Source organism: Myotis yumanensis, unplaced genomic scaffold (genome assembly GCF_028538775.1).
Source record: "Myotis yumanensis isolate MYYU_CA2020_CCGP unplaced genomic scaffold, mMyoYum1.0.hap1 SCAF_6, whole genome shotgun sequence".
Classification (NCBI taxonomy): domain Eukaryota; kingdom Metazoa; phylum Chordata; class Mammalia; order Chiroptera; family Vespertilionidae; genus Myotis; species Myotis yumanensis.
In genome coordinates this window covers 84,878,893-84,902,155 of record NW_027223757.1, presented here as the reverse complement: position 1 = coordinate 84,902,155, position 23,263 = coordinate 84,878,893, and the positions used below count along the sequence as shown (strand labels likewise).

The following is a 23,263-nucleotide window of genomic DNA, read 5'->3' as shown; positions in this document are numbered from 1 at the left end:
ATTGAGTTCACCTTATTTTATTTTATTTTTTAAAATATATTTTATTGATTTTTTACAGAGAGGAAGGGAGAGGGATAGAGAGTTAGAAACATCAATGAGAGAGAAACATCTATCAGCTGCCTCCTGCACACCTCCCACTGGGGATGTGCCCGCAACCAAGGTACATGCCCTTGACCGGAATCGAACCTGGGACCCTTGAGTCCACAGGCCAGCGCTCTATCTACTGAGCCAAACCGGTCAGGGCAATTCACCTTATTTTAAATAGCTGTTGATTCCATATCTTTTTTTTTAACAAGAGAACAAATTCACTTTTATTTATTTACTTTTCAATACATTTAAGTCCCTGAGAGTTGCAGCATTACATGGATTCTGTGTCCAATGGCCTTAGCAGGACGGTTACTTTGGGACTTGGCCGGAGTCATGCCACTGTTTCCATGAGCACGAGTTCCTGGCCCAGGCTACTCTGGTTTTGTTCGGTTTGCCACCAGGAGTCACTGTGCTGTTCTCTGCCTTATACACATAACCACACCTCATGTCTAGGTAGAATTCAGCTTCATCTCCAGTATGAACACCTTCAATTTTAAGAACTTGTGTGTGCCCTGGCCCGGTGGCTCAGTTGATTGGACCATTATTTCATGCACCAAAAAGGTTGTGGTTTCGATTCCTAGGTTTCAGGTTCAATCCCTGGGCGGGGAGGGTACCATAGGCTACCAATTGATGTTTCTCTCTCTCAAAAAAAAAAAATAATAAACAACATATCCTCGCTCGGCCAGTGTGGCCCAGTGGTTGAGTGTTGACCCATGAACCAAGAAGTCACTGGTTTGATTCCCAGTAGAGGACATGCAGGAGGCAGTCAATTGATGTTGCTGTCTCATAGATGTTTCTATCTCTTTATCCCTCTCTAAAAATCAATAAAAACATATTTTTAAAAATTAACCAGTTAACTGCCACGATATCTTGAATTTAATTTAAAAAGGTCCGCCGCTTGTGTCTATAGATGCTTATGGAGTACAAATGGTTAAAAAAAAAAAAAAGCAAAAGATGGGTGGATCAACAAATCATTGTGTTTTTTTCTCTCTCGCTCATCCTCTCTCTCGAAATAATTCCAGAGACCCCACTTATAGCCAGCAAAAATGCCCTTGGTCCTGGCCGGTGTTTCTCAGTGGTTAGTTAGAGCGTCGGCCACGCACCGAAGTGTTGTGGGTTTGATTCCCAGTCAAGGGCATGTACCTGGGTTTCCAGTTTGATCCCAGCCCGGTTGGAGTGTGTGTGGAAGACAAGCAGTTAATGCATCTCTCACATCGATGTTTCTCTCTCTCTCCTCGCTCCCTTCCTCCCTTCTACTTTCTCTAAAAAAAAATAAATAAATGGAATAAAATATCCTTGGGTGAGGATTAATAGAACAAAACAAAACAAATTTTTAATGGCCTTGGACCACAGCCTTTCACACCCATTTGTCATTGTAGAAGTCCTGTTCCCAGTACGCCTTCACAGGCTCCAAGATGAGGGATAGAGTCCATATCTTTTATAAGTTTGACATGTCCCAGGAAAAACTGCTGGAATAGTGAGAATGTATCTTATTTATGAGTGACCGTGTTCAGTTCCCTTCATATGCCTATATTGTTGTCTCTAGTTGGAATATGTTTTCCTTAAGGACAGAAACAAACACATAAGAGGGTGCTTGATAAATAAATGTTGAGAGACTTGCTTTTGAATAGGATGCTGAAGCAGTTTTTAAAGCATTATAATAAGCTGATCACTTCTAAGAAATCAAATGACCATTTACTCATTTTATGTAGGAAGCTAGTTTTTCCTGGACTGGTCTTGCCTGGGTGGGGAGGTTAGAACTGGAGTTCTGAGAAGCCTTGAAAGATAGGGCTGAATCTGATACCTTCTGGATCTCTCATAAAACAACACCTTGAACTCCCAAAACTCACTTAGACTCCCGTTGTACAAAGGACTAGACATGGCCATCTCCTCAATACATACCTACCCCAGGCTGAGTTGAGCTTAAGCCTTGGACTGGAAGCAATTATGAAAATTAAAGTCTGTGCCAGTATCTCAAAAAAATGAAGTTAGCCCTGGCCAGGTAGCTCAGTTGATAAGAGTGACATCCCAGTACACCAAGGTTGTGGGTTCAATCCCTGGTCAGGGCACGTACAAGAATCAAGCAATGAATGCATGGATGGGTGGAACAACAAATCATTGTGTGTTTCTCTCTCTCTCTTTCTCTCTCTCTCTCTCTCTCTCTCTCTCATTCTCTAAATATTTTTTTTAAATGAAGCTAAACTTCAGATAGTTGTCAGTATCTTTCTGTTATTTATCTGTTTTCTATAAACTTATTTACCAGAGCAATTAATGTATATAATTGCAAAAGTAATGTTCAGCATCATGAGTAAGGAAATACAGTATGAGAATAAGGTGAGCAGTTTGGAGAGTTCTGTTCAAACTGCCATGCTTTATTTGTATTCAGAAGTGAGATTAATTTTTTTTATAAGAATCTCTTTCAAAGGTTGGATATGCCATGTAACATATTGCTTTTTTTTTTTTTTAATAGAATGCTGATCCTAAGTCATCCCTCAAAGCTGTGAGCAGCCAGCTTGGAGAAGGGCCCAGTGATGGACTGCCACTTTCCAATAGCCTTCAGTTTCTTGAAGATGAACTTGAGTCTTCTCCTCTTCCTGATCTCAGTGAGGACCAACCTTTCGACATCCTTCAGAAATCCTTGCAGGAGGCCAATATCACTGAGCAGACGTTGGCAGAAGAGGCATATTTGGATGCCAGTATAGGTTCAAGCCAGCAGTTTGCACAAGCTCAGCTTCATCCTTCTTCATCAGCATCCTATACTCAGGCTTCTAATGTTTCTAATTACTCAGGTCAGACGCTGCAGCCTATAGGGGTGACTCACGTGCCTGTTGGAGCATCGTTTGCAAGCAATACAGTGGGTGTGCAACATGGATTTATGCAACACGTGGGGATCAGCGTGCCCAGCCAGCATTTGTCTAATAGCGGTCAGCTGAGTGGTTCTGGTCAGATACAGTTAATTGGGTCATTTGGTAATCAACCTTCCATGATGACTATTAACAACCTAGATGGATCTCAAATCATATTAAAGGGCAGCGGGCAGCAAGCCCCATCCAATGTGAGTGGAGGACTTCTGGTACATAGACAGACTCCCAATGGCAACTCCTTGTTTGGGAACTCGAGTTCCAGTCCAGTAGCACAGCCTGTTACTGTTCCGTTTAACAGCACAAATTTTCAAACATCTTTACCTGTGCATAACATCATCATACAGAGGGGTCTTGCACCAAATTCAAACAAAGTCCCAATAAACATCCAGCCAAAGCCCATCCAGATGGGCCAGCAAAATACGTACAATGTGAACAATTTGGGAATTCAGCAGCATCACGTGCAGCAAGGGATCTCTTTTGCCTCTGCGAGCTCACCCCAGGGGTCAGTCGTTGGTCCGCACATGTCTGTGAACATCGTAAACCAACAGAACACAAGAAAACCGGTCACCTCACAGCCAGTGAGCAGCGCTGCGGGTAGTATCGTCATTCACTCTCCCATGGGCCAGTCTCACACCCCCCAAAGTCAGTTCCTCGTACCCACAAGCCTTTCCGTCAGCTCCAACTCGGTACATCACGTCCAGACCATAAATGGGCAACTTGTTCAGGCCCAATCTTCTCAGCTCATTTCTGGCCAAGCGGCCTCAGAGCATGTAATGTTGAACAGAAACTCTTCCAACATGCTCAGGACCAACCAACCGTATTCCGGGCAGATGCTGAACAACCAGAACACCGTCCAGCTGGTGTCTGGGCAGACGTTTGCCGCCTCTGGAAGTCCAGTGATAGTCAATCATGCCTCCCCTCAGATTGTTGGTGGACAGATGCCCTTGCAACAGGCATCACCAACGGTCTTACACCTGTCGCCTGGGCAGAGCAGCGTCTCCCAGGGAAGACCTGGCTTCACCCCCATGCCCTCAGTGACAAGCATGTCAGGACCTAGTCGGTTCCCTGTTAGCTCGTCCAGCACTGTCCATCCTAGTCTTGGGTCTGCGGTTCAGTCGGGTGCATCAGGATCAAACTTTACAGGAGATCAGCTGACCCAGCCAAACAGGACTCCAGTACCGGTCAGTGTGTCTCATCGTCTTCCAGCTTCTTCTTCCAAACCTACCAGCACCTTCAGTAACGCACCGGGAGCAGGAACCCAGCAGCAGTTCTTCTGTCAGGTACGCTCCCTTTATCGATGAGTGCTTGGGTGATTGCGAAAGGGAAAAGTGGGATTTGTATTTTAATAGACTATCATGTTCCTCCTAATTTCCCGATGTATGATTGATTCATTGCCTCTATTCTCCTCAATGAAAATTTTTTTATCCAGCATAGCATTGTGGTTTCGAGTGAAGACTTCAGAGTCAGGTTCATGGATTTGACTCTAAGCTTTATGACATGGATCAAGTCTGACTTTAACTTACTTCTCTAGACTTAATTTTCCTCATCAGTGAAATGGATATAATGCTACTACCACCCCCATGGAGTTATTTGGAGGATTAAATGGTAGAGCCCACATGAAGCACTTAGTCGCTGGCAAATAGCAATTATTCAATAAGAGGCAAATTAATATACAGCAGGTCCTTGAGTAACATCGTTTCATTCAACATTGTTTTGTTACAACGATGAGATGCTGTAGGAACTTAACTATTGTTTACATCAATTAGCCTGTGGAAAAACTGGTTTCATTATACGTTGTTTCACTTAAAGTCACAGAACCTATTAACAACTTTAAGTGAGGACTTACTATATGTACTTGGTTGAACGTATTATGGGCATTTAAAATGAATTCTTATTTTAGATTATTTACTAACACATCATATAGCAAGCCATTAGGTCATAGGACTATGTACTTGGTGGAGAAGTTGTAGTTGGCTCTTGGGTGCCAACCAGAAAGGCTCAGGGACCCGGTGTGACTCAATGGTGAATAACTGGCTTGCACTGGGGGGGATGCATATAGAGGGAGGAATGCAAGGCACTGTCATTTGACCAATACCAGAGTCTGCTCTTACCATGCCATTGTGTACGTAAATTACAGTGGCTCATCAGCTAAACCACATGAGGGTTATGTTTCTTTCTTTTTTTTTTGAGGGTTATGTTTCTGAAGAGTCTCATGTCATCAGCTTTGATCCCTCACCCCCATCTGCCCAACCTAGCATTTGGTTCCCACTCATTGTAAGCGCATTCCTTAGTTCCACTTACACACCTGCTTTCGCCCCACAGTCTAATCTCTCAATCCTCCGTTTCCACTGCCTTGCTCCTCCACAGTTAGAGGTATGCAAAAACTTCTCTACCATACACATCAATATTTTTTAAGCTGTATACCTTTGATTTAGTAATTCTACTCAGAATCCTAAGGAAGCAAAGATTGTTTATGATCAAGGATGTTCAGTGTATTACCTTTGGTACCAAAGGGATATGTGTGTGTGTGTGTGTGTGTGTGTACGTGTGTATGTGTTTTAAAATAATGTCAGACTTACAGAAAAGTTTCAAGAATAGTATAAAGAATTTTTACAAACCCTTTACCTTAATTTTTTAGAGTTAATTGCAGGCATGATGTCCTTAACCCCTAAATACTTTGGACTTCAGTGTTTATTTTATAAAAACAGAGATATTTCCCTACATAACCTTACTATAGTTATCAAAATCAAGAAATCAGCTTTGAGGAAGAAAAATATTATCTAATCTACAGACCTTCTTCAAATTTAGTCAATTTTCACAGTAATATCCCTTTTAGCAAAAAAGAAAAAATGACTTTGTGTTGTTTTTATGGTCTAGGATCCAATCCAGGATTGCTGTCTAGTTTTCTTGTCATATCTTTGTCTGTAATAGTTTCTCTATCTTTCTTTGGCTTTCCTGCCCTTTACATTTTTGAAGAGTACCAACTAATTATTTTATGGACTGTCCCTGAATTTGGATTTCTCTGATATTTCTTTGGGATTAGATGTGGGGCCTACAGTTTTGGTAGGATTGCCACAGGAAGGGTGTGTCCTCACAGCGTGGATTTGTCCCATTACTGGTGATGTTACCTTTGAACACTTGCTTACGATGGTGTCTGATGCATCTTAATAAGTCTCTTCTGGGAAATACTATGAAACTGGATATCCAGTTGCTCATCCGATTTGCATACACTCGTTTAAGCTCCCATTGATAATTATTGATAATTCCTAATTGAATCCGTTATTACTGAATTGGCTATTATTGTGATGGTCACCAAATACAGATTTTCTGATTCCATCACTTATTCTGCATTAATTGTTGGCATTGTAATCTAAGAAAAAGCTTTTCCTTCTCCCCCTTTTACTTATATGTTTGTTTATATCAGTAGGAACTCAGATTCTTATTTTATTCAGTGGGTTATAAATTGTTAGTCATTTATTTTGATGCTCAGTTTATTATTTTAAAAATATTTTTATTGATTTTTAGAGAGAGAGGAAAAAGAGGGAGGGAGAGAGAGAGAAATATGGATGTGAGAGCGAAATATCGATCGGCTGCCTCCTCTATTGGGGATTGGGCCCACAACCTGGGCATGTGTCCTCACCAGGAATGGACCCGGCAACCCTTCGGTGCACCAGATGACGCCCAACCAACTGAGCCACACTGGCCAGGGCTTGATGCTCAGTTGAATTTGATAGCCAGTGGGCACCCCTCCAATTGGCTGCTGGTCCTTCTGACATGTTTGCATCATGCTTTGAGCACGTTCTTTAATTTCTGGCAGAACAAAATGTTCCTTGTTCCTTTCTTACTGTGCATGCCTCTGCCCTGGAATCAACCATTTCTTAAAGGAGCCAATTTCTTTTTTCTTTTACTAATATATTTTTATTGATTTCAGAGAGGAAGTGAGAGGGAAAGAGAGATAGAAGCATCAGTGATGAGAGATAATCATTGATTGGCTGTCTCTCACACGCCCCCCCCCCACCCCCCACTGGGCATCAAGCCCACAACCTGGGCATGTGCCCTGACTGGGAATCGAACCCCGACCTCCTGATTCACAGATCAACACTCAACCACTGAGCCACACCCGCTGGGCTAGTTTCTAGTTTATTTATCCTATGCTATTTCTGTACAGCTAAGCAGATACACTATTGTTTCCTCTCCTTTCTTACTCCAAATAGAGCATACTATAGATACTTGGCAAAAAAATATTTTCTAAAAACCCAAATGTCTAATAATAGGAGAATGATTGGATATGATGAAGTACTATGTAGCCATTTAAAATGTTTTCAAAAAATAAAGATTTGGGGAAAGGCTTACAAAATAATTTTAAGTGCACATTTAAGTATAAAATAATTAAAGTACATGTTAAAATGTAAAATTTTTTAATAAAAAATTTGTTTTCACTTTTAGAAAAATGATAGGGAGAGACAATGTGACAAATTAGAAAACAGAAGACCCTTTTGCTTATAAAACACCAGAAACTTGATGAGAAGGAAATGTACTAGAACATTAACAATTCTCTGGGTGGTGGAATTATAGATTATTCTCATTTTTCTAGTTTTAAAAACTCACCCCTCATAGGGCAGGTGATACCTGGACACCATTTATCAAACCATTTTTATGCATTAAAAAAAAATAAGTAAAGCGTGCAATTGGTAAAAATTAAAAACTGTTCCAAAATAGTTTAAAGTGAAAAGTCCGTCTTCCTTCCCCAAGTTTCCCTCCCAGGGGCCAACTGTTTCTAGGCTCTTCCTATTTTCCCAGAGAACACAGGTACATACAAGCACCACTTGAGGATTATTTTATATCAGTGTGTACTGATCTGCTTTAGGTTTGTTACTGTAATTACTTACAAAGCATAGTCATTTCTTTTCCTTCCTTTAAAAAAAATGCTTCAGTGGGGAAAGAACTATCTCTGCCTCCCCAAAGTTGCAATTACCCAAAGGTAACAAGAAGCCTACATTGGCAGCACCAAAGTAATCTGTGATTTTTATGCCAAGAAAGTGTTGGGCACTAGGTCAGTTGCATGATGTCAGGTGTGTTCGTGCTGTGGACTTTGGGGAGCGGCTGAAGCAGCAGGTGTGTTGGATAAGGTCGCGGCCTTGGGTGCCGCATGGATTGGGAAGGACTGGTGAGGTGTCCCCTGGCATTCTAACTCCAGGATAGCCACAGACACTAACAGCAACTCTTTTACTCTATAATTTTAGTATTACTTTCTTTATAGAACATTTAATGAAAAAATACCATCATCAGGGGCCTTAGTGTTTGTCTATTTGGGAAAATTTAATTCAGCAAGCTTTGATACTATAAAGCAGTGGTTCTCAACCTTCTGGCCCTTTAAATACAGTTCCTCATGTTGTGACCCAACCATAAAATTATTTTCGTTGCTACTTCATAACTGTAGTGTTGCTACTGTTATGAATCGTAATGTAAATATCTGATATGTGGGATGGTCTTAGGCGACCCCTGTGAAAGGGTCGTTCGACCGCCAAAGGGGTCGCGACCCACGGGTTGAGAACCGCTGCTCTAAAGGGTTCATATTACAGAGGAGTAAGTTTTTAAATACAAACTTTATTTCGGTATAGATAATACGGAATCCTTTGTTAGATTCAAAATTCAGCTTAACAGTAACGGACAAACTTCGGACCAACTTGGATTCAAAATTCAAAAGGCACAGAAAGGTGTCTACTACAGTGAAGTGTGCCTCCCCCTGTCCTCCCGCCACCCAGCCGCTTGCAGGCAACCAATGTAGCCAGCTTCTTGTAGAGTGAACATAAGTCTCCACCCCACCTTTTGCATCATGAAAACTTCCAGACCCACAGAAAAGCTGGAAGAACACAGCGAACCCACCCACTCACCTGCATTCACCAGGTGTTTAGGTTTTGCGCCATTTGCTTGATCTGTGGGTGTCTGTGTCACTGTACACCCGGACACACACGCACGCATACTTTTTTCTCTGAATCATTTGAAAGTAATTGCACATTTGAAAGTAAATCAGCCTCTCACTCATGAGCCCTTAGCCCTAAATACTCAGCAGGTATCCCCTAAGAACAAGAACCTTCAACGCACCCATGATATCACTATTACACCCAAGAACTGTAACATTACTCTAAAAAAAGTACCAGATTTCTCCCATGTGGGCCAATAATGTCCTTTATAATAATGCTTCCCTCTGGAAACCAGTCAGAGGGCACTGATTTCATTTATTGTCATGTCTCTTTAGCCTACAGCAGCCCAGGTCAGTGATGGAGTCGATTGGCCCTCGGTATAGCGTTATCTGATTGTTTCCTTGGGATGAGATTCAGGCTAAATGGTTTGGCATGACCCAGATTGTGGTTTGTCCCATTATCAGTGATTCTGAGTGTGATCACGTGGTCAGTTGGCCCTCACCAGGTTTCTCCACAAGGTACTCAATGTGCCTTGTTTCCTTTGAGAGGAAAGGACCACCTGACTGTCTGTTCCCCAGCCTCTCACCCAGTGATTTGAGACTCCTTTGGCGATCCTCACCCAAACATTACATTAGTGGTGGCAAAATTTTTTCTAATCGTGTTATCCTAGCTACAGTTACTGGATGAGGCATTTTTCCATAAAACAGAGCTTTTTCTTTCCCTCCAGTTTTTTTTGTTTGTTTGTTTGTTTTTGATTTCTTTTAGTAACACAAGGGATTTCCCCCCATCATTTGAAAACTTTCTATTATGGGGAATTTTAAACATAAATAAAAGTAGACAAAATAGTGTGATGAGCCCCACGCTCAGTCAGCTTCAGTGCTTACCGACTACTCCTGTGTTGTCCTTACCCCACTCGCGTTCCCATGCCCAATGTTATGTTGGATCTGATGCAGACCTGTAAGTTTATCTGTCATACTTACTGTGTATCTCTAAAAGCATGTGTTCTTTTGTACTTAATGTGTTTTGCTCTGTTGCTTCCACTATTCTTTTTGATGATTAAGTTGTGCCAAATGTGATCAGTGGGGCCTGCATAAGCCAGCTGCTATATTTTTGGCATGTTCCCATCTCCTGTGAGCACTTTGTGACACAAGATGTAGGCCTGTCTTTTTTTTTTTTTTTTTTTTATTGATTTTTTACAGAGAGGAAGGGAGAGAGATAGAGAGTTAGAAACATCGATCAGCTGCCTCCTGCACATCTCCTACTGGGGATGTGCCCACAACCAAGGTACATGCCCTTGACCGGAATCGAACCTGGGACCTTTCAGTCCGAAGGCCAACGCTCTATCCACTGAGCCAAACCGGTTTTGGCTGTAGGCTTGTCTTGTGATTACCTTGCCTCAGCATTTCTCCAGGGATCTCTGAGAACTTAAATCTCTTAATGCAGAGAGTAATTTCCAGGATTTAAACTTTCTTGTAAATGGATTAATATGGGAAAGTCAGTGATTAAAGGAGGAGATTTACAAAGTAAACAAATTATTTTAAGTCCAAATCTCCTTAGATCACAAAATGATTTAGTGGGTTTTAAATTCCTTGTGAGTAGTACCTGCCATGCTGTGGGTACTGAAGTCTGCAGCCCCGCCTGCCCCTCCCTAATTCCTTCCCTCTCCCAGCTCAGCCTGCCTCGCCTGCTGTGGAACCAAACTTCAAAATCTCTGTGTTCTGTTTTCCCTCCCCTTCTAAACCTTTAATAAGTTTCCAAATCCTACAAGTTTTTCTTTGAATGTCTCATATCCATCCTTTCCAATAATAATGAAAATCATGATCATATTATTTTGTGCGTGAACATAGGTTTTATCTCTTTATTTTTGGTTTGTAACAATTGCTTTTACCTTTTTAAATTTACCTTTATTATAGAAAGTATTACAGATGTCCCCTTTTCCCCTCATTGACCCTCTCCACCCCGCCCTTCTGCCCCACCGCTAGGCCTTCACTGCACTATTGTCCGTGGGTTATGCATATATGCATATAAATTCTTTGGTTAATCTCATGTTATTGACAACAGGTAGTGTCAGGGGCTGCACATATTTCTAATCTTTACCTTGGAGTTACACTATTGTTTCCATTTCACAGTCAAAGAGATGGAGGTTCAGAGTGTGCTTGTAAAGGCAGACTTTACCTGCTCGCTGTCTATACCAGCGATTTCCAACCTTTTTCATCTCATGCACACATAAACTACTACAATTCTGCAGGACACCAAAAAATATGTTTTTTGCTTTTCTGACAAAAAATAGGTATAATTTTGATTCATTCACACTATTGTTGTGTTAGCTATTGTCATTTTTTTATTTGACAATCTAAGGGAAAAGAGCTCAGTGCCCCTGACTACATAGATGTTTAGTGTGGCAGTGGCACACCAGTTGAAAATTGATGTTCTTGCCGAAACCGGTTTGGCTCAGTGGATAGAGCGTCGGCCTGCGGACTGAAGGGTCCCAGGTTCGATTCCGGTCAAGGGCATGTACCTGGGTTGCGGGCACATCCCCAGTGGGAGATGTGCAGGAGGCAGCTGGTCGATGTTTCTCTCTCATCGATGTTTCTAACTCTCTATCTTTCTCCCTTCCTCTCTGTAAAAAATCAATAAAATATATTTTAAAAAAAAAAATTGATGTTCTATACCAGTGGTCAGCAAACTCATTAGTCAACAGAGCCAAATATCAACAGTATAACAATTGAAATTTCTTTTGAGAGCTAAATTTTTTAAACTTAAACTATATAGGTAGGTACATTGTTATTAACTTAATTAGGGTACTCCTAAGCTGGCCTTTGCTAAAAATGTCCTCAATCTGATTGAGGTACGTTCGCTGAGGTCGACCCCTTCCAACTCTCCCATCCTCAACTCGTGCATGAATCACACATCGCCCCCCCGCGCCCCCCGCCCCCGTGTATCCTGCGGCCCGCCTGCGCTGCATCTCCTCCCATTGCCCATTGCCCGACCGACCAACACCCGCCACTTCTTCTAACGCCACTTCTTTAAAATAGACTCGCCCAGGCCAAAAACCGTCTTCTGCGCATGGGCCACGAAGTTTCAATCACACTGTACATGTGCGCCCGCACGTGGTATTTTGTGGAAGAGGGGCCAAAGAGCCGCATGTGGCTCTCGAGCCGCAGTTTGCCAACCACTGTTCTATACTGTACTGCTTTCCATTTATCTCCTTTTCTACATTCATACCCTGAGCTAGACTTTAAGAGGGACTGCAATAGCCCTGGCCGGTGTGTTTCAGTGGATTGGGCATTGTCCCGTGTGCCGAAAGGTTGCTGGTTTGATTCCCAGTCGGGGCACATGCCCGGGTTGCAGGCCTGATCCCCGATAGGGGATGTGTGGGAGGCAGCCGATCGATGTTCAGCTCTCACATTAATGTTTCTCTCTCTCTCTCCCTCTCACTTCCTCTCTCTCTCTCTCTCTCTCTCTCTCTCTCTAAAAAAAAACCAAAAAACAACAATAAAATTTTTAAAAATTAAAAAAAGAGAGAAGGGCCTGCAATATATTGGAAGAAACAAGAGTTGGATTAGGAGTCAGCACTCACTCGAAGGTCCTGCTTTGCCACTGACTGGTTTGTGGTCTAGGTTACTTAATTCTCTGAGCCCTAGATTTCTGTCCTTGAAAATGAGGAACCCTAGCTGTGCAACAGAATCACCCCAGGGAGCTTTTTAAAAATATGGTTTCTTGGGCCTCACGGCCATAAATTCTGATTTAAACGGTCTGGAGAAAGGGCTCTAGGCGTCAGCATTTTTCAAAAGCTCCCAAGTGATTCTCAAGTGCCACCGGGAGAGAGCCCCTGGGCTCCACACTTCCCAAGGCCCATTCATAACCCAGGCAGACAGCTGTGACAATTGTCCGGGTGATTAATCTGCCTGCGCTCTCTGGAAGTCCAGATTTCCACCACATTAATCTTCCTAAAACATTTGTGTAGTGACCTGAACCAAATCATCTGGGAGCTTCCTGTTGCCACAGGAGAAAGCACAGACCTCTGCCCGTCTGGCCAGTAAGGTTCTGCAGTCGGAAACCCTCCAGGCTAGGCCGGCCGACCCCATTTGCCCTGAATAACCCAAACTCATTGTGAGCCTCTGGCCCTTGCTGATGGGCATTCATGGAATGTCCTTTTCCAACAGGTCCAAGTGCTTCCACTCCTTCCGGCTCCACCCAAAGCCTCTGGGAGAATACAGCCTTTTCCCGTCTTCCCTTGATTTCTTCTCCTACTTTTTGTTTGTCCTGCCCACTAGGTGCCTAACTGCTCACTGTGCTAAATGTGTCCTTCATTGACTCAGCCATCCAACAGTCAGTCAGTGCCGACCATGCCAGCCCTGGGCCAGTCCCAGGGACACTGATCTCGTGCAGGGCGGGAAGCAGACAGATAAGCCCGCAGCCAGCCAGGATTGCAGCCTCTGGTAGAAGTGGTCGGAGTGCCAGGCCCTGGAAAGGAGCCTCTAAAAGTGAGATGCTTGGGAAAGCCTCCCTCGAGACTGGTTTTTGACGGAGACCTTCTAAGGGAGAAGGAAGACTTACCCAGCCAGAGAGGGCCTGAGTGAAGGCGATGGGAACTGCAAATGCAAAGCCTGGCGAGGAGCCCATGGTCCTCCAGAGGCGGGAAGGAGAACGTGTTCCGGTGAGGTGCCCTGTGAGGTGCCCCGTCATCCAGGCCCCCGTCTGCCACCTAGAGGAGCCAGTGTCATAATCAGCATGAACTCATGAAGACCTGGCCCCACCCAGTGGCAGGAGAGGTGGTGAGGAGTGAATGGATTTGAGCTAGGTTAGACAGCGCTTCCACTTGATTGGCTGTAGTGAGGAGTGAGGATGGCACACAGGGTCCTGACGGGGACAAGGTTCACGGAGATAGAGCGCATGTGTGGTTTGAAGGGAAGCTAGGAGTTTAGGATGTTTGTCAAGTCTGAGGTACCTGTAAGACAACAAAGTTTTATGGTTAAAGGCTTTATACTAGTATTCCAAAGCATCCAACCAAGACAGGGGCTGACATGGGATCCATCAGCATGTAAGTTGTCATCAGAGCAGTGGAGGTGAATGAAACGGGTCAGGGAGAGTGTGGAAGCAGAGAAGAAAAAGCGCTGGGAAAGAACCCAAAGCACCTCGACGTGTAGGGGATGGACACAGAAAGAGGAGTACACAGGTGAGGCTCCGACGGTTCCAGAAGGAGGAGTAAAACGAACAGGATTCAGCATTTTGGAAGCTGGGGAAGGAGAGCGTTGCAGGTAGGAGGAAAGAGGTCTACGGAGTGAAGGAGTGAAGAGTCTCTGAGAAGTCAGTGGAGGTCAGGATCGAGACGTTGCTGACGGGTTTAGCAACGAGGAGGCAGTAGCTGACCTTGGGGAGGCTCATTTCATGGAGTGGTAGGTGCAGAAGCTCATTGCAATAGACCGAGGAGAGAGCGGGAGGTGTGGTGATGAGAACAGACAACTTTCAGAAAATGAAGGTAACAGACAGCAGTAGCTACAAGGATGTGTGGGGGTCACAGGAATTATTTTTTTTAAGAAACGGGAAAGGCTTGAGTTTTCTTTAAAGCAGACAGAGGAGAAGGACGTGAATTCGAGAGCACTGGTGGGATTCTTTGTAGAAAAAGGGGATGCCTCTTCCATTGTAACTAGAGGGGGGAAGGATGAAAGCCAGTGCAGGAAAGGTGGTATCTTTGAAAGTTAAATGAGTTCTCACCTGGCTTATAGGTTTGAAAATAACAGAATAGCGTTCAGTGGAGAATGAGCCAAGGAGCCAGCTCGGGGAAAGAAAGGATTGCTGGACAGGAAAGAGGGCCCAGTTGAGGTGGGACCATAATTACAGGGCACTGATCAAATGCGTGCTGTGGGCCTGGGTGTTTTCTGGAGGGTAAACTTTTTTTTCAATCTTTATTGTTGTAAGTATTACATATGTCCCCTTGTTCCCCCCATTGTCCCCCTTACCCCCCTACCCCAGGCCCTCACCATCCCACTGTCTGCGTCCATGGGTTATACATATATGCATACAAGGCCTTTGGTTGATTACCTCCCACCTACCCACCCCCCCCCCCTCCTTCCCTCCGAGATTCCACACTCTGTTCCATGCTTCCGTGTCTCTGGATCCACTCCGTTCATCAGTTTACTTAGATTCCACATGAGTGCCATCATGTAATATTTATCTTTCTCTGACTGATTTATTTCACTTAGCATGATACTCTCCAGGTCCCTCCATGCTGTCTCAAAGGGTAAGAGATTCTTCTTTTTTAATGCTGCATAGTATTTCATGATATAAATGTATCACAGCTCTTTTATCCACTCACCTACTGATGGGCACTTGGGCTGTTTCCAGATCTTAGTATTGTAAATTGTGCTGCTATGAACATAGGGGTGCATACATTCTTTTTGATTAGTGTTTCTGGATTCTTAAGATATATTTCTAGAAGTGGGATCACTGGGTCAAATGGCAGTTTCATATTTAATTTTCTGAGGGAACTCCATACTGTTTTCCATAATGACTGCACCACTGGCATTCCCACCAGCAGAGTAAGAGGGTTCCCTTTTCTCCACATCCTCGCGAGCACTTGTCGTTTGTTGATTGGTTGATGGTGGCCATTCTGGCAAGTGTGAGGTGATACTTCATTGTCGTTTTAATTTGCATCTCTCTGATGATCAGTGACTTTGAGCATTTTTTCATATGCCTCTTGGCCATCTGTATGTCCACTTTGGATAAGTGTTTATTTTTTTAATATATTGTATTGATTTTTTACAGAGAGGAAGGGAGAGGGATAGAGAGTTAGAAACATCGATGAGAGCATTGACCAGCTGCCTCCTGCACACTCCCTACTGGGGATGTGCCCGCAACCAAGGTACATGCCCTTGACCGGAATCGAACCTGGGACCTTTCAGTCCGCAGGCCGACGCTCTATCCACTGAGCCAAACCAGTTAGGGCGGATAAGTGTTTATTTAGGTCCTTTGCCCATTTTTTGATTGGATTGTTTGTTTTCCTCCTGTTAAGTTATATGAGTCACTTATATATTTTGGATATTAACCGTTTATCAGATATATCATTGCCAAATATGTTCTCATACCGTGGACTCCCTTTTCGTTTTGTTGATGGTTTCTTTTACTGTGCATAAGTTATTCATTTATTTATTTTATTATTAATTGATTTCAGAGAGGAAGGGAGAGGGAGAGATAGAAACATCAATGATGAGAGAGAATCATTGATCGGCTGCCTCCTGCACGCCCTACACTGGGGATCAAGCCTGCAACCCGGACAGGTGCCCTTGACCAGAATCGGACCTGGAACCCTTCAGTCCTTAGGCCAACACTCTATCCACTGAGCCAAACCAGCTAGGGCAGAAGCTTTTTATTTTTATACTAGAGGCCCGATGTGCGAAAATTCGTGCAAGAGTCGGCCTTTCTTCCTCCAGCTGTTGGCACCGGCTTCCCTCCAGCACCTGGGACCCAGGCTTCCCTCCTCTGGCCGCCGGCAGGCACCCGGGACCCACGCTGCTTCCCTCCGGCCCTGGCTTCCTCAGGAAGGACGAACGGTCTAATTAGCATATTACCCTTTTATTATTATAGAAGATAGATAGTCCCGTTTGTTTATTTTTTCTTAGTTTCCTTTGCCCTAGGAGTTGTATCCTTAAACATATTGCTCCAAGAGATGTCTGGGATTTTGCTGCCTATAGTTTCTTCTAGGATTTTTATGGTTTCCGACTTACGTTTAAAGCTTTTATCCATTTTGAGTTTATTTTTGTGTATGGTGTGAGTTGGTGGTCTAGTTTCATTTTTTTGCATATATTTGTCCAATTATCCCAAAACTATTTATTGAGACTTTTTTACTCCATTGTATGTTCTTGCCTCCTTTGTTAAATATTGAGTGTAATGGCTTGGGTTGATTTCTGGGGTCTCTGTTCTGTTCCATTGAGCTATATGTCTGTTCCTGTGCCAATACCAGGCTGTTTTGATTATAGTGGCTTTGTAGTATAACTTGATATTTGGCATTGTGATTCCTCCAACTTTGTTCTTCTTTCTCTATATTGCTGCAGCTATTTGGGGTCTTTTTTGGTTCCAAATAAATTTTTGTAGTATTAGTTCTAGATCTGTGAAGTATGCTGTTGGTATTTTAATAGGGATTGCATTGAATCTGTAGATTGCCTTGGGTAGTATGGACATTTTAATGATGTTGATTCTACCAATCCATGAACACGGAATATTCTTTCACTTGTTTATATCTTCTATGGATGGTAAACTTTGAGAGGACAAAGACTGAGTTTGGTATTCTTCAGCCACCTTCTCTGTGGTTACCACAGTACTGTATATACAGTTGATACCCAGATGTCTCCGTCATGGTACTTTGGGTTGCAACTATCAGAAACTCACCCCCCAAAAACAATAAAATAGACTGTCAAACTACAGCAGGAAGGCTGGGGAGGGTTGGGTGGGAGGTAAGAGATCAACCAAAGGACTTGTATGCATGCATATAAGCATAACCTATGGACGCAAGACACTGGGGTGGGGGGTGAGGGCATGTGCCGGGGGTTAGGGGAGGCCGGGGGAAGGTCAATGGGGAAAAAAATGAGACATATGTACTACTATTTGTAATACTTTAAACAATAAAATAAAAGAAAGATAAAATAATAAAATAAGATAATAAATAAAATAATATATAATAAAATAAAAAAAGAAACTCACCCTAACACATTTCGCAAAACAAGGGGAATGTCCAGAAAATACTAGTAGAGTGCAGCTCCTTCTAAGGGTCGGAAACTAGTCTCATGCTGCTCCCTCGGCCTCCTCGAGACAGTGTGGCCGCTTCTCTGTCCTTCCTCACTCTCTCCCACTCTTAGCTGGACCGACATGGCCACCAGGCCAGCTTTACATATTACCCAGCATGTAACAGAGACTACAAGTGCAGTGGTTTCAGAACTTAGCAGTGCATTCAAATCACCCGGAGAGCTTTTTAAACGTCTAAAAGCCTAAGCCCCACATTGGACTTCTGAATCGATCTTTGTGATCAGAACCCAGAAACTTTGTCTTTCAGAAGCACCCCAGGTGATCTTGATACAATCAGTCTATAAACTTGCATTAAAGAACCACTGCGCTTGGGTATTTACCTCTCCTCCCCTCCCCCACCCCCACCCCCACCCCCATTCTAAATTCCCAGGAGAGAGTCTGATTGGCCCCTCGTGGGCAGAGGATAGGGCTGTGGGTGACACGAGTAGGTGGCATGCAGGGCCTCTGCTGCTCTGTACCAGATGCCAAAATAAAAAAGACGCCCCTCTGCTCCCCTGGCAGGCTTGGCACTTTTAGATGGAAGAAAAGGTGCTCCTTCCCTGGATTTTAGCTCTTCGCCCCTCTGGCAGGTAACTCGTCTGTGTGTCCTCTAACCCGCTGGCTCTGGCACAGCTCTGTGGCAGTGGGGCGTTTCCCAGGGGAGGGTGTGGTTGGGCACTTCCCAAATAGTTTCTCTCATTCAGCAAATGCCTGTTGTTGGATAAATATCATCTTGCTAATTTGTTATTTATTTGTTTTTAATTTTTACAAGAGTTTGAGTCAAACTGAGGACATATGCCAGGAGCAAGATCTCAGATGCTCCCCCAAAATGACAGTTTTGCAGCTCTTTTATGCATCTGAGATTAAGGGGGAATATAAGAAAGATTACATGAGGATGGGAGAAAGCAAGGTGGGGCCTGGATTACAGGATTGCTAACAAGATTGTGTGCTCTCTTGAGGGTGGTTATGGCTCATATCAAATGTGTGTAAACCTGGATGCATAAAAACAATGGACAGGGCTTACTTAAAGAAAGACAAACCTTTTACTAAAACATTTTAAGTCTGGGGGTGGCTTCCCACCATTACCTGCCCACTTAGGAATTTTTTTAAAAATATATTTCTTTATTGATTTCAGAGAGGAAGGGAGAAGGAGAGAGAGATAGAAACATCAATGATGAGAGAGAATCATTGATTGGCTGCCTCCTGCACACCCCCCAATGGGGAACGAGCCTGCAACCCAGGCATGTGCCCTTGGCCGGAATCGAACCCGGGACCCCCCAGTCTGCAGGCCGACGCTCTATCCACTGAGCCAAGCCGGCCAGGGCTGCCCACTTAGGAATTTATGATCAGATCACCTTGCAAGGACACTTTCCAGGACCCTTTTTGTTCACAAATTTTGGTCATAAGTCAATCTAAAGAATACATTGATGACCAAACTTTTAGTTGGATCATCTAATCTGTAATTGGCTTCTTTCAAAGTGTACCACAGAGATTGAAATTAACATATTAAGTATTCTGATTCATGGTGTCATGATAATTCATGGGGTCTAAAGAGTTAAAATTGGTGAGGTTGAAACAGCCCCCGTGAGGTAGGGACGACCCCAGTCAGGTCGAAACGGCCCCCGTGAGGTAGGGACGACCCCGATCAGGTCGAAACGGCCCCCGTGTGGTAGGGACAACCCCGGTCAGGTTGAAACAGCCCCGGTGTGGTAGGGACAACCCCGGTGAGGTTGAAACGGCCCCCGTGAGGTAGGGATGACCCCGGTGAGGTTGAAACGGCCCCCCGTGAGGTAGGGACGACCCTGGTCAGGTCGTAACGGCCCCGGTGTGGTAGGGACAACCCCGGTCAGGTTGAAACGGCCCCGGTGTGGTAGGGACAACCCTGGTCAGGTTGAAACGGCCCCGGTGTGGTAGGGACGACCCCGGTGAGGTTGAAACGGCCCCCGTGAGGTAGGGATGACCCCGGTGAGGTTGGAACGGCCCCGGTGAGGTTGAAACGGCCCTGGTGAGTCTCAGACGGCCCTGTTGAGGTTGAGACTACTCCAGTGAGGTTGGGACAAATAAAGGGGACCAGTATGGACTGATGAACAGGGGTAGATACAGAAGCAGAGCAACATTGAACAGAATGTTTAACTACAGTGGGAAGCCTGGGGAGGGTTGGGGGGGGGGATTAAGAGACCAACTGAAGGACTTATATGCATGCATATAAGATTAACCAATGGACACAAGACACGGGGCGGGGGGGGCGGGGGGTAGGGGCCGGGGGAATGTCAAGGGGGGGAAAAAAGGAGACATATGTAATACTCTTTGTAATACTTTAAGAAATAAAAATTATAAAAAAAAAAAAATCTTTGAAAGTATTACATATTTCCCCATTTCCCGCCCCCCCCCCCCCCGCATTGACCTTCTTTTTGTATTTTTCATTTCACTAGATTCTGTTGTTGAATAATTTTGTTCAGAGACAATGAGTATATATTTTCTAAGTATTGGAAAAAAAAAAAAAAAAGAGTTAAAATTGTACATTGATATTAGCAGAGTTCTTGGAGCCAAGTACTCAACCAAATATCCTTAAGTAGCTTCTCTATTTGTGAAGAAAATACATTCCAAGAGCAGGTCTTCCCTTAGAGTTCAGTAAAAACCACAGAATGATAAATATTATTTCTGGAAGATTTTCATCTGTGGGCATAGGAATAGGACAGTGATGGTGAACCTTTTGAGCTCGGCGTGTCAGCATTTTGAAAAACCCTAACTTAACTCTGGTGCCGTGTCACATATAGAAATTTTTTGATATTTGCAACCATAGTAAAACAAAGACTTATATTTTTTATATTTATTTTATATATTTAAATGCCATTTAACAAAGGAAAATCAACCAAAAAAATGAGTTCGCGTGTCATAGGTTCGCCATCACTGGAATAGGAGAAAGTTGATGGCTCCTGGGGAGAGGAGAGCTGGACTGGGAGGAGGGACAGGCCCTGTGACTTCTGCTGCAGTGGAATTCATTCACTCTTTTTTTTTCCGATTATAAGAGAAAGTTTATGTAGAAAGTCACAGGCGTAGAAAAAGTGAGCCAGCAGGGTGGGCTCAGGAAATAAGTTATAGAGGCAAAAGGAGGACCTTTGCAGCTGTAAGGTGTCTGGGGGAAGGTGAGGGGAAGGGAAAGGCACAGGCACACTCCAGAGACAGTGTGCCTCATTCACTTTTTTTATTTTTTATTTTTATAAGATTTTTAAAATATATTTTTATTAATTTCAGAGGGAGAGAGGGAGAGGGGGAGAGAGATAGAAACATCAATGATGAGAATCATTGATCAGCTGCCTCCTGCGCACCCCCTACTAGGAGTTGAGCCCGCGACCCGTGCATGTGCCCTGACCTGGAATTGAACTGTGACCTCCTGGTTTATAGGTTAACGCTCAAGCATGGAGCCACACCGGCTGAGCATGGATAAGAGTTTTTATAAGAGTTTATGTGAGCCAATCTGATGGCATATGCCGGGAGCAAGCTCTCGAATGCTCCTTGCTCATTGTTATTTAACAACTGTTTTCTGGGTGCTCACTGTGGCGCAGGCCTGTTCGGTGCTGGGATACCACAGTGAACCAGACAGCAAAAGGCCTGCCCTGGCAGTGAGTGGACTGGGAGCAACCAGTGCACTTCTGGAGACAGCGGATCTTTCCAGACATGCAGACCTGGTGAGTCAGGGGACTCCAGTATAGGCGCCAGACCAGGTTCCACCTGGCCTACCCCCCACCAACCTCCTGCTGCCCCCACAGCGTGACAGTTACATTGACGGTCCTAGTCCCAAGGGAAGGGACGCAGCGAGGAGCACGGGCAGCAGAGGCTGAGAACTCAGGTGCCGATGCTCAGCACCCACACGGGCCCACAGGGGGCTGTAAAACACGGGCCCAAACGCGCTGAGAGGAGACACGCCTCTGCAGACCCAGCCATGTTGTCAGACACGCCCGTGCCTATACCCTCAAATGATGGCAGATTTTCCAATGTTGACATTACATTAGATTGTTTTTCTTTTTACTCTTCTGTATTGTGAAATAGAACACATTTAGAAAAAAATGCATAAAACATAAATGGACAGTTAAATAATTATAGAGCAAATACCCATCCATTTAGCCACTCAAGAAATAAAATATTACCACCACCCCCAGAACACCCTCTTCCATGTGCCTCTCCTGACTTTTATGGAGATCTCTTCCTTGCTTTTCTCTTTTTTCCCTTGCTTTTCTTTATAGTTTTACCCCTTAACGTATGCATGGATTTTGATTTATTTGACTGTTTAGTAGCTAAGAGTCATTCCAGGTCATGTCCGATAAGTAAGAGGGAGAGCATTTTCTCAAAACAAAAGGTGTGCGCTCTGAAGCAGTCAGGATGGTGTTCTTCTGTGTCGTGTGAACGGTGAACGAGGCGTATTGGTGGAATTCCAAACGTTGTGTACTGGCCACACTGCCGTCCATATAAATTCTGGTTTCTCTGTTTTTCTGCTGATCTCGTTATCTCAGAGTCCCGTGCAAAGCCTTGCCCTGTCCCAACTTCTGTCTGTTTTGTTTCTTCCTGGGGTGGCCCTTAGTGTCCCCCCCGGAAACGTTTGTGAGGAGGCTCAGGCCTCTCCTCAGCACGTGTCCGCTGGGGAAGAGATGCCCTGGAGTGGGAGGGTGTGGAGTTACATGCTGGGGGAAATACATGAAAACCGGAGAATTTTCCCCCAGGGTTTTCATACTAAGAACTTATTGTCTGTCTACCTAGAGTGGTGTAAGGTCTGCCCTGCCCTGCTAATGGCAGGATGAACAAGGGGACCGTTTCCGACGTAAGGACAGAACTAACATGAGCTTAGTTGGTCAGGCGTTGCCAGGTCTACGTGAGCACCCACACGTGAACGGTTGGTGAGAACATTGCACTTAGGCCAGGGTCACAGTTTAAGGCGCCTGTGGAGATGGTTAGGCTGAACTCTAAATCCACTATACAAAATGGAAAACTGAAGAAAAAACTCTGAAAACCTGAGGCATGATGAAGTAGCATAACATAGAGGATTGAAAGTGGAAAGTAGTTTAAAAGCCCTTTATTGTGTTACCTTAAATGCTTTATAGAGGTAACAGATATTTTCAGTGAAAAAGAGCTTGGAGTCCTCAAACATCATCCTGCCTTAGCTGATTTGGCTCAGTGGATAGAGCATCGGCCTGCGGACTGAAGGGTCCTGGGTTCGATACTAGTCAAGGGCACATGCCCAGATTGCGGGCTCGATCCCCAATAGGGGGCGTGCAGGAGGCAGCCCATCAATAATTCTCTCTCATCTTTGATGTTTCTCTCTCTCCATCTCCCTTCCTCTCTAAAATCAATAAAAGTATATTTTTAAAAAATAATAATAATAACAAGTTTTTAAAAAATCATCCAGTTCATCTTCCTCATGTATAGAAAAGAAGCACACAACAGTTTAAATATCAGATTAATGTTTCTAATAATATCTGCTTAGGCCAATGTTTGATTGAGTTTTCATTTCCCAGTTACATGCCTGATGTTGACATGAAGCAGGTAAAATGTACTTCAGACCCTCTGCACAGAAGAAAGCGAGTGTAGACAGTACATCTGGGGTTGGCACAG

At 44.0% G+C, this 23,263-nt stretch overlaps 1 protein-coding gene across 2 annotated transcripts in view; it reads left to right on the top strand.

Moving 5' to 3' along the window:
- The window catches only part of BICRAL (BICRA like chromatin remodeling complex associated protein), a 102,470-nt gene that overhangs the window by 66,679 nt on the left and 12,528 nt on the right, over positions 1-23,263 (top strand). For both annotated transcript variants that reach the window (XM_070418575.1, XM_070418576.1), the window contains exon 6: positions 2,558-4,231. In XM_070418575.1, coding sequence (XP_070274676.1) covers positions 2,558-4,231 — 1,674 coding nt within the window. The remainder of the gene's footprint in view (positions 1-2,557; positions 4,232-23,263) is intronic.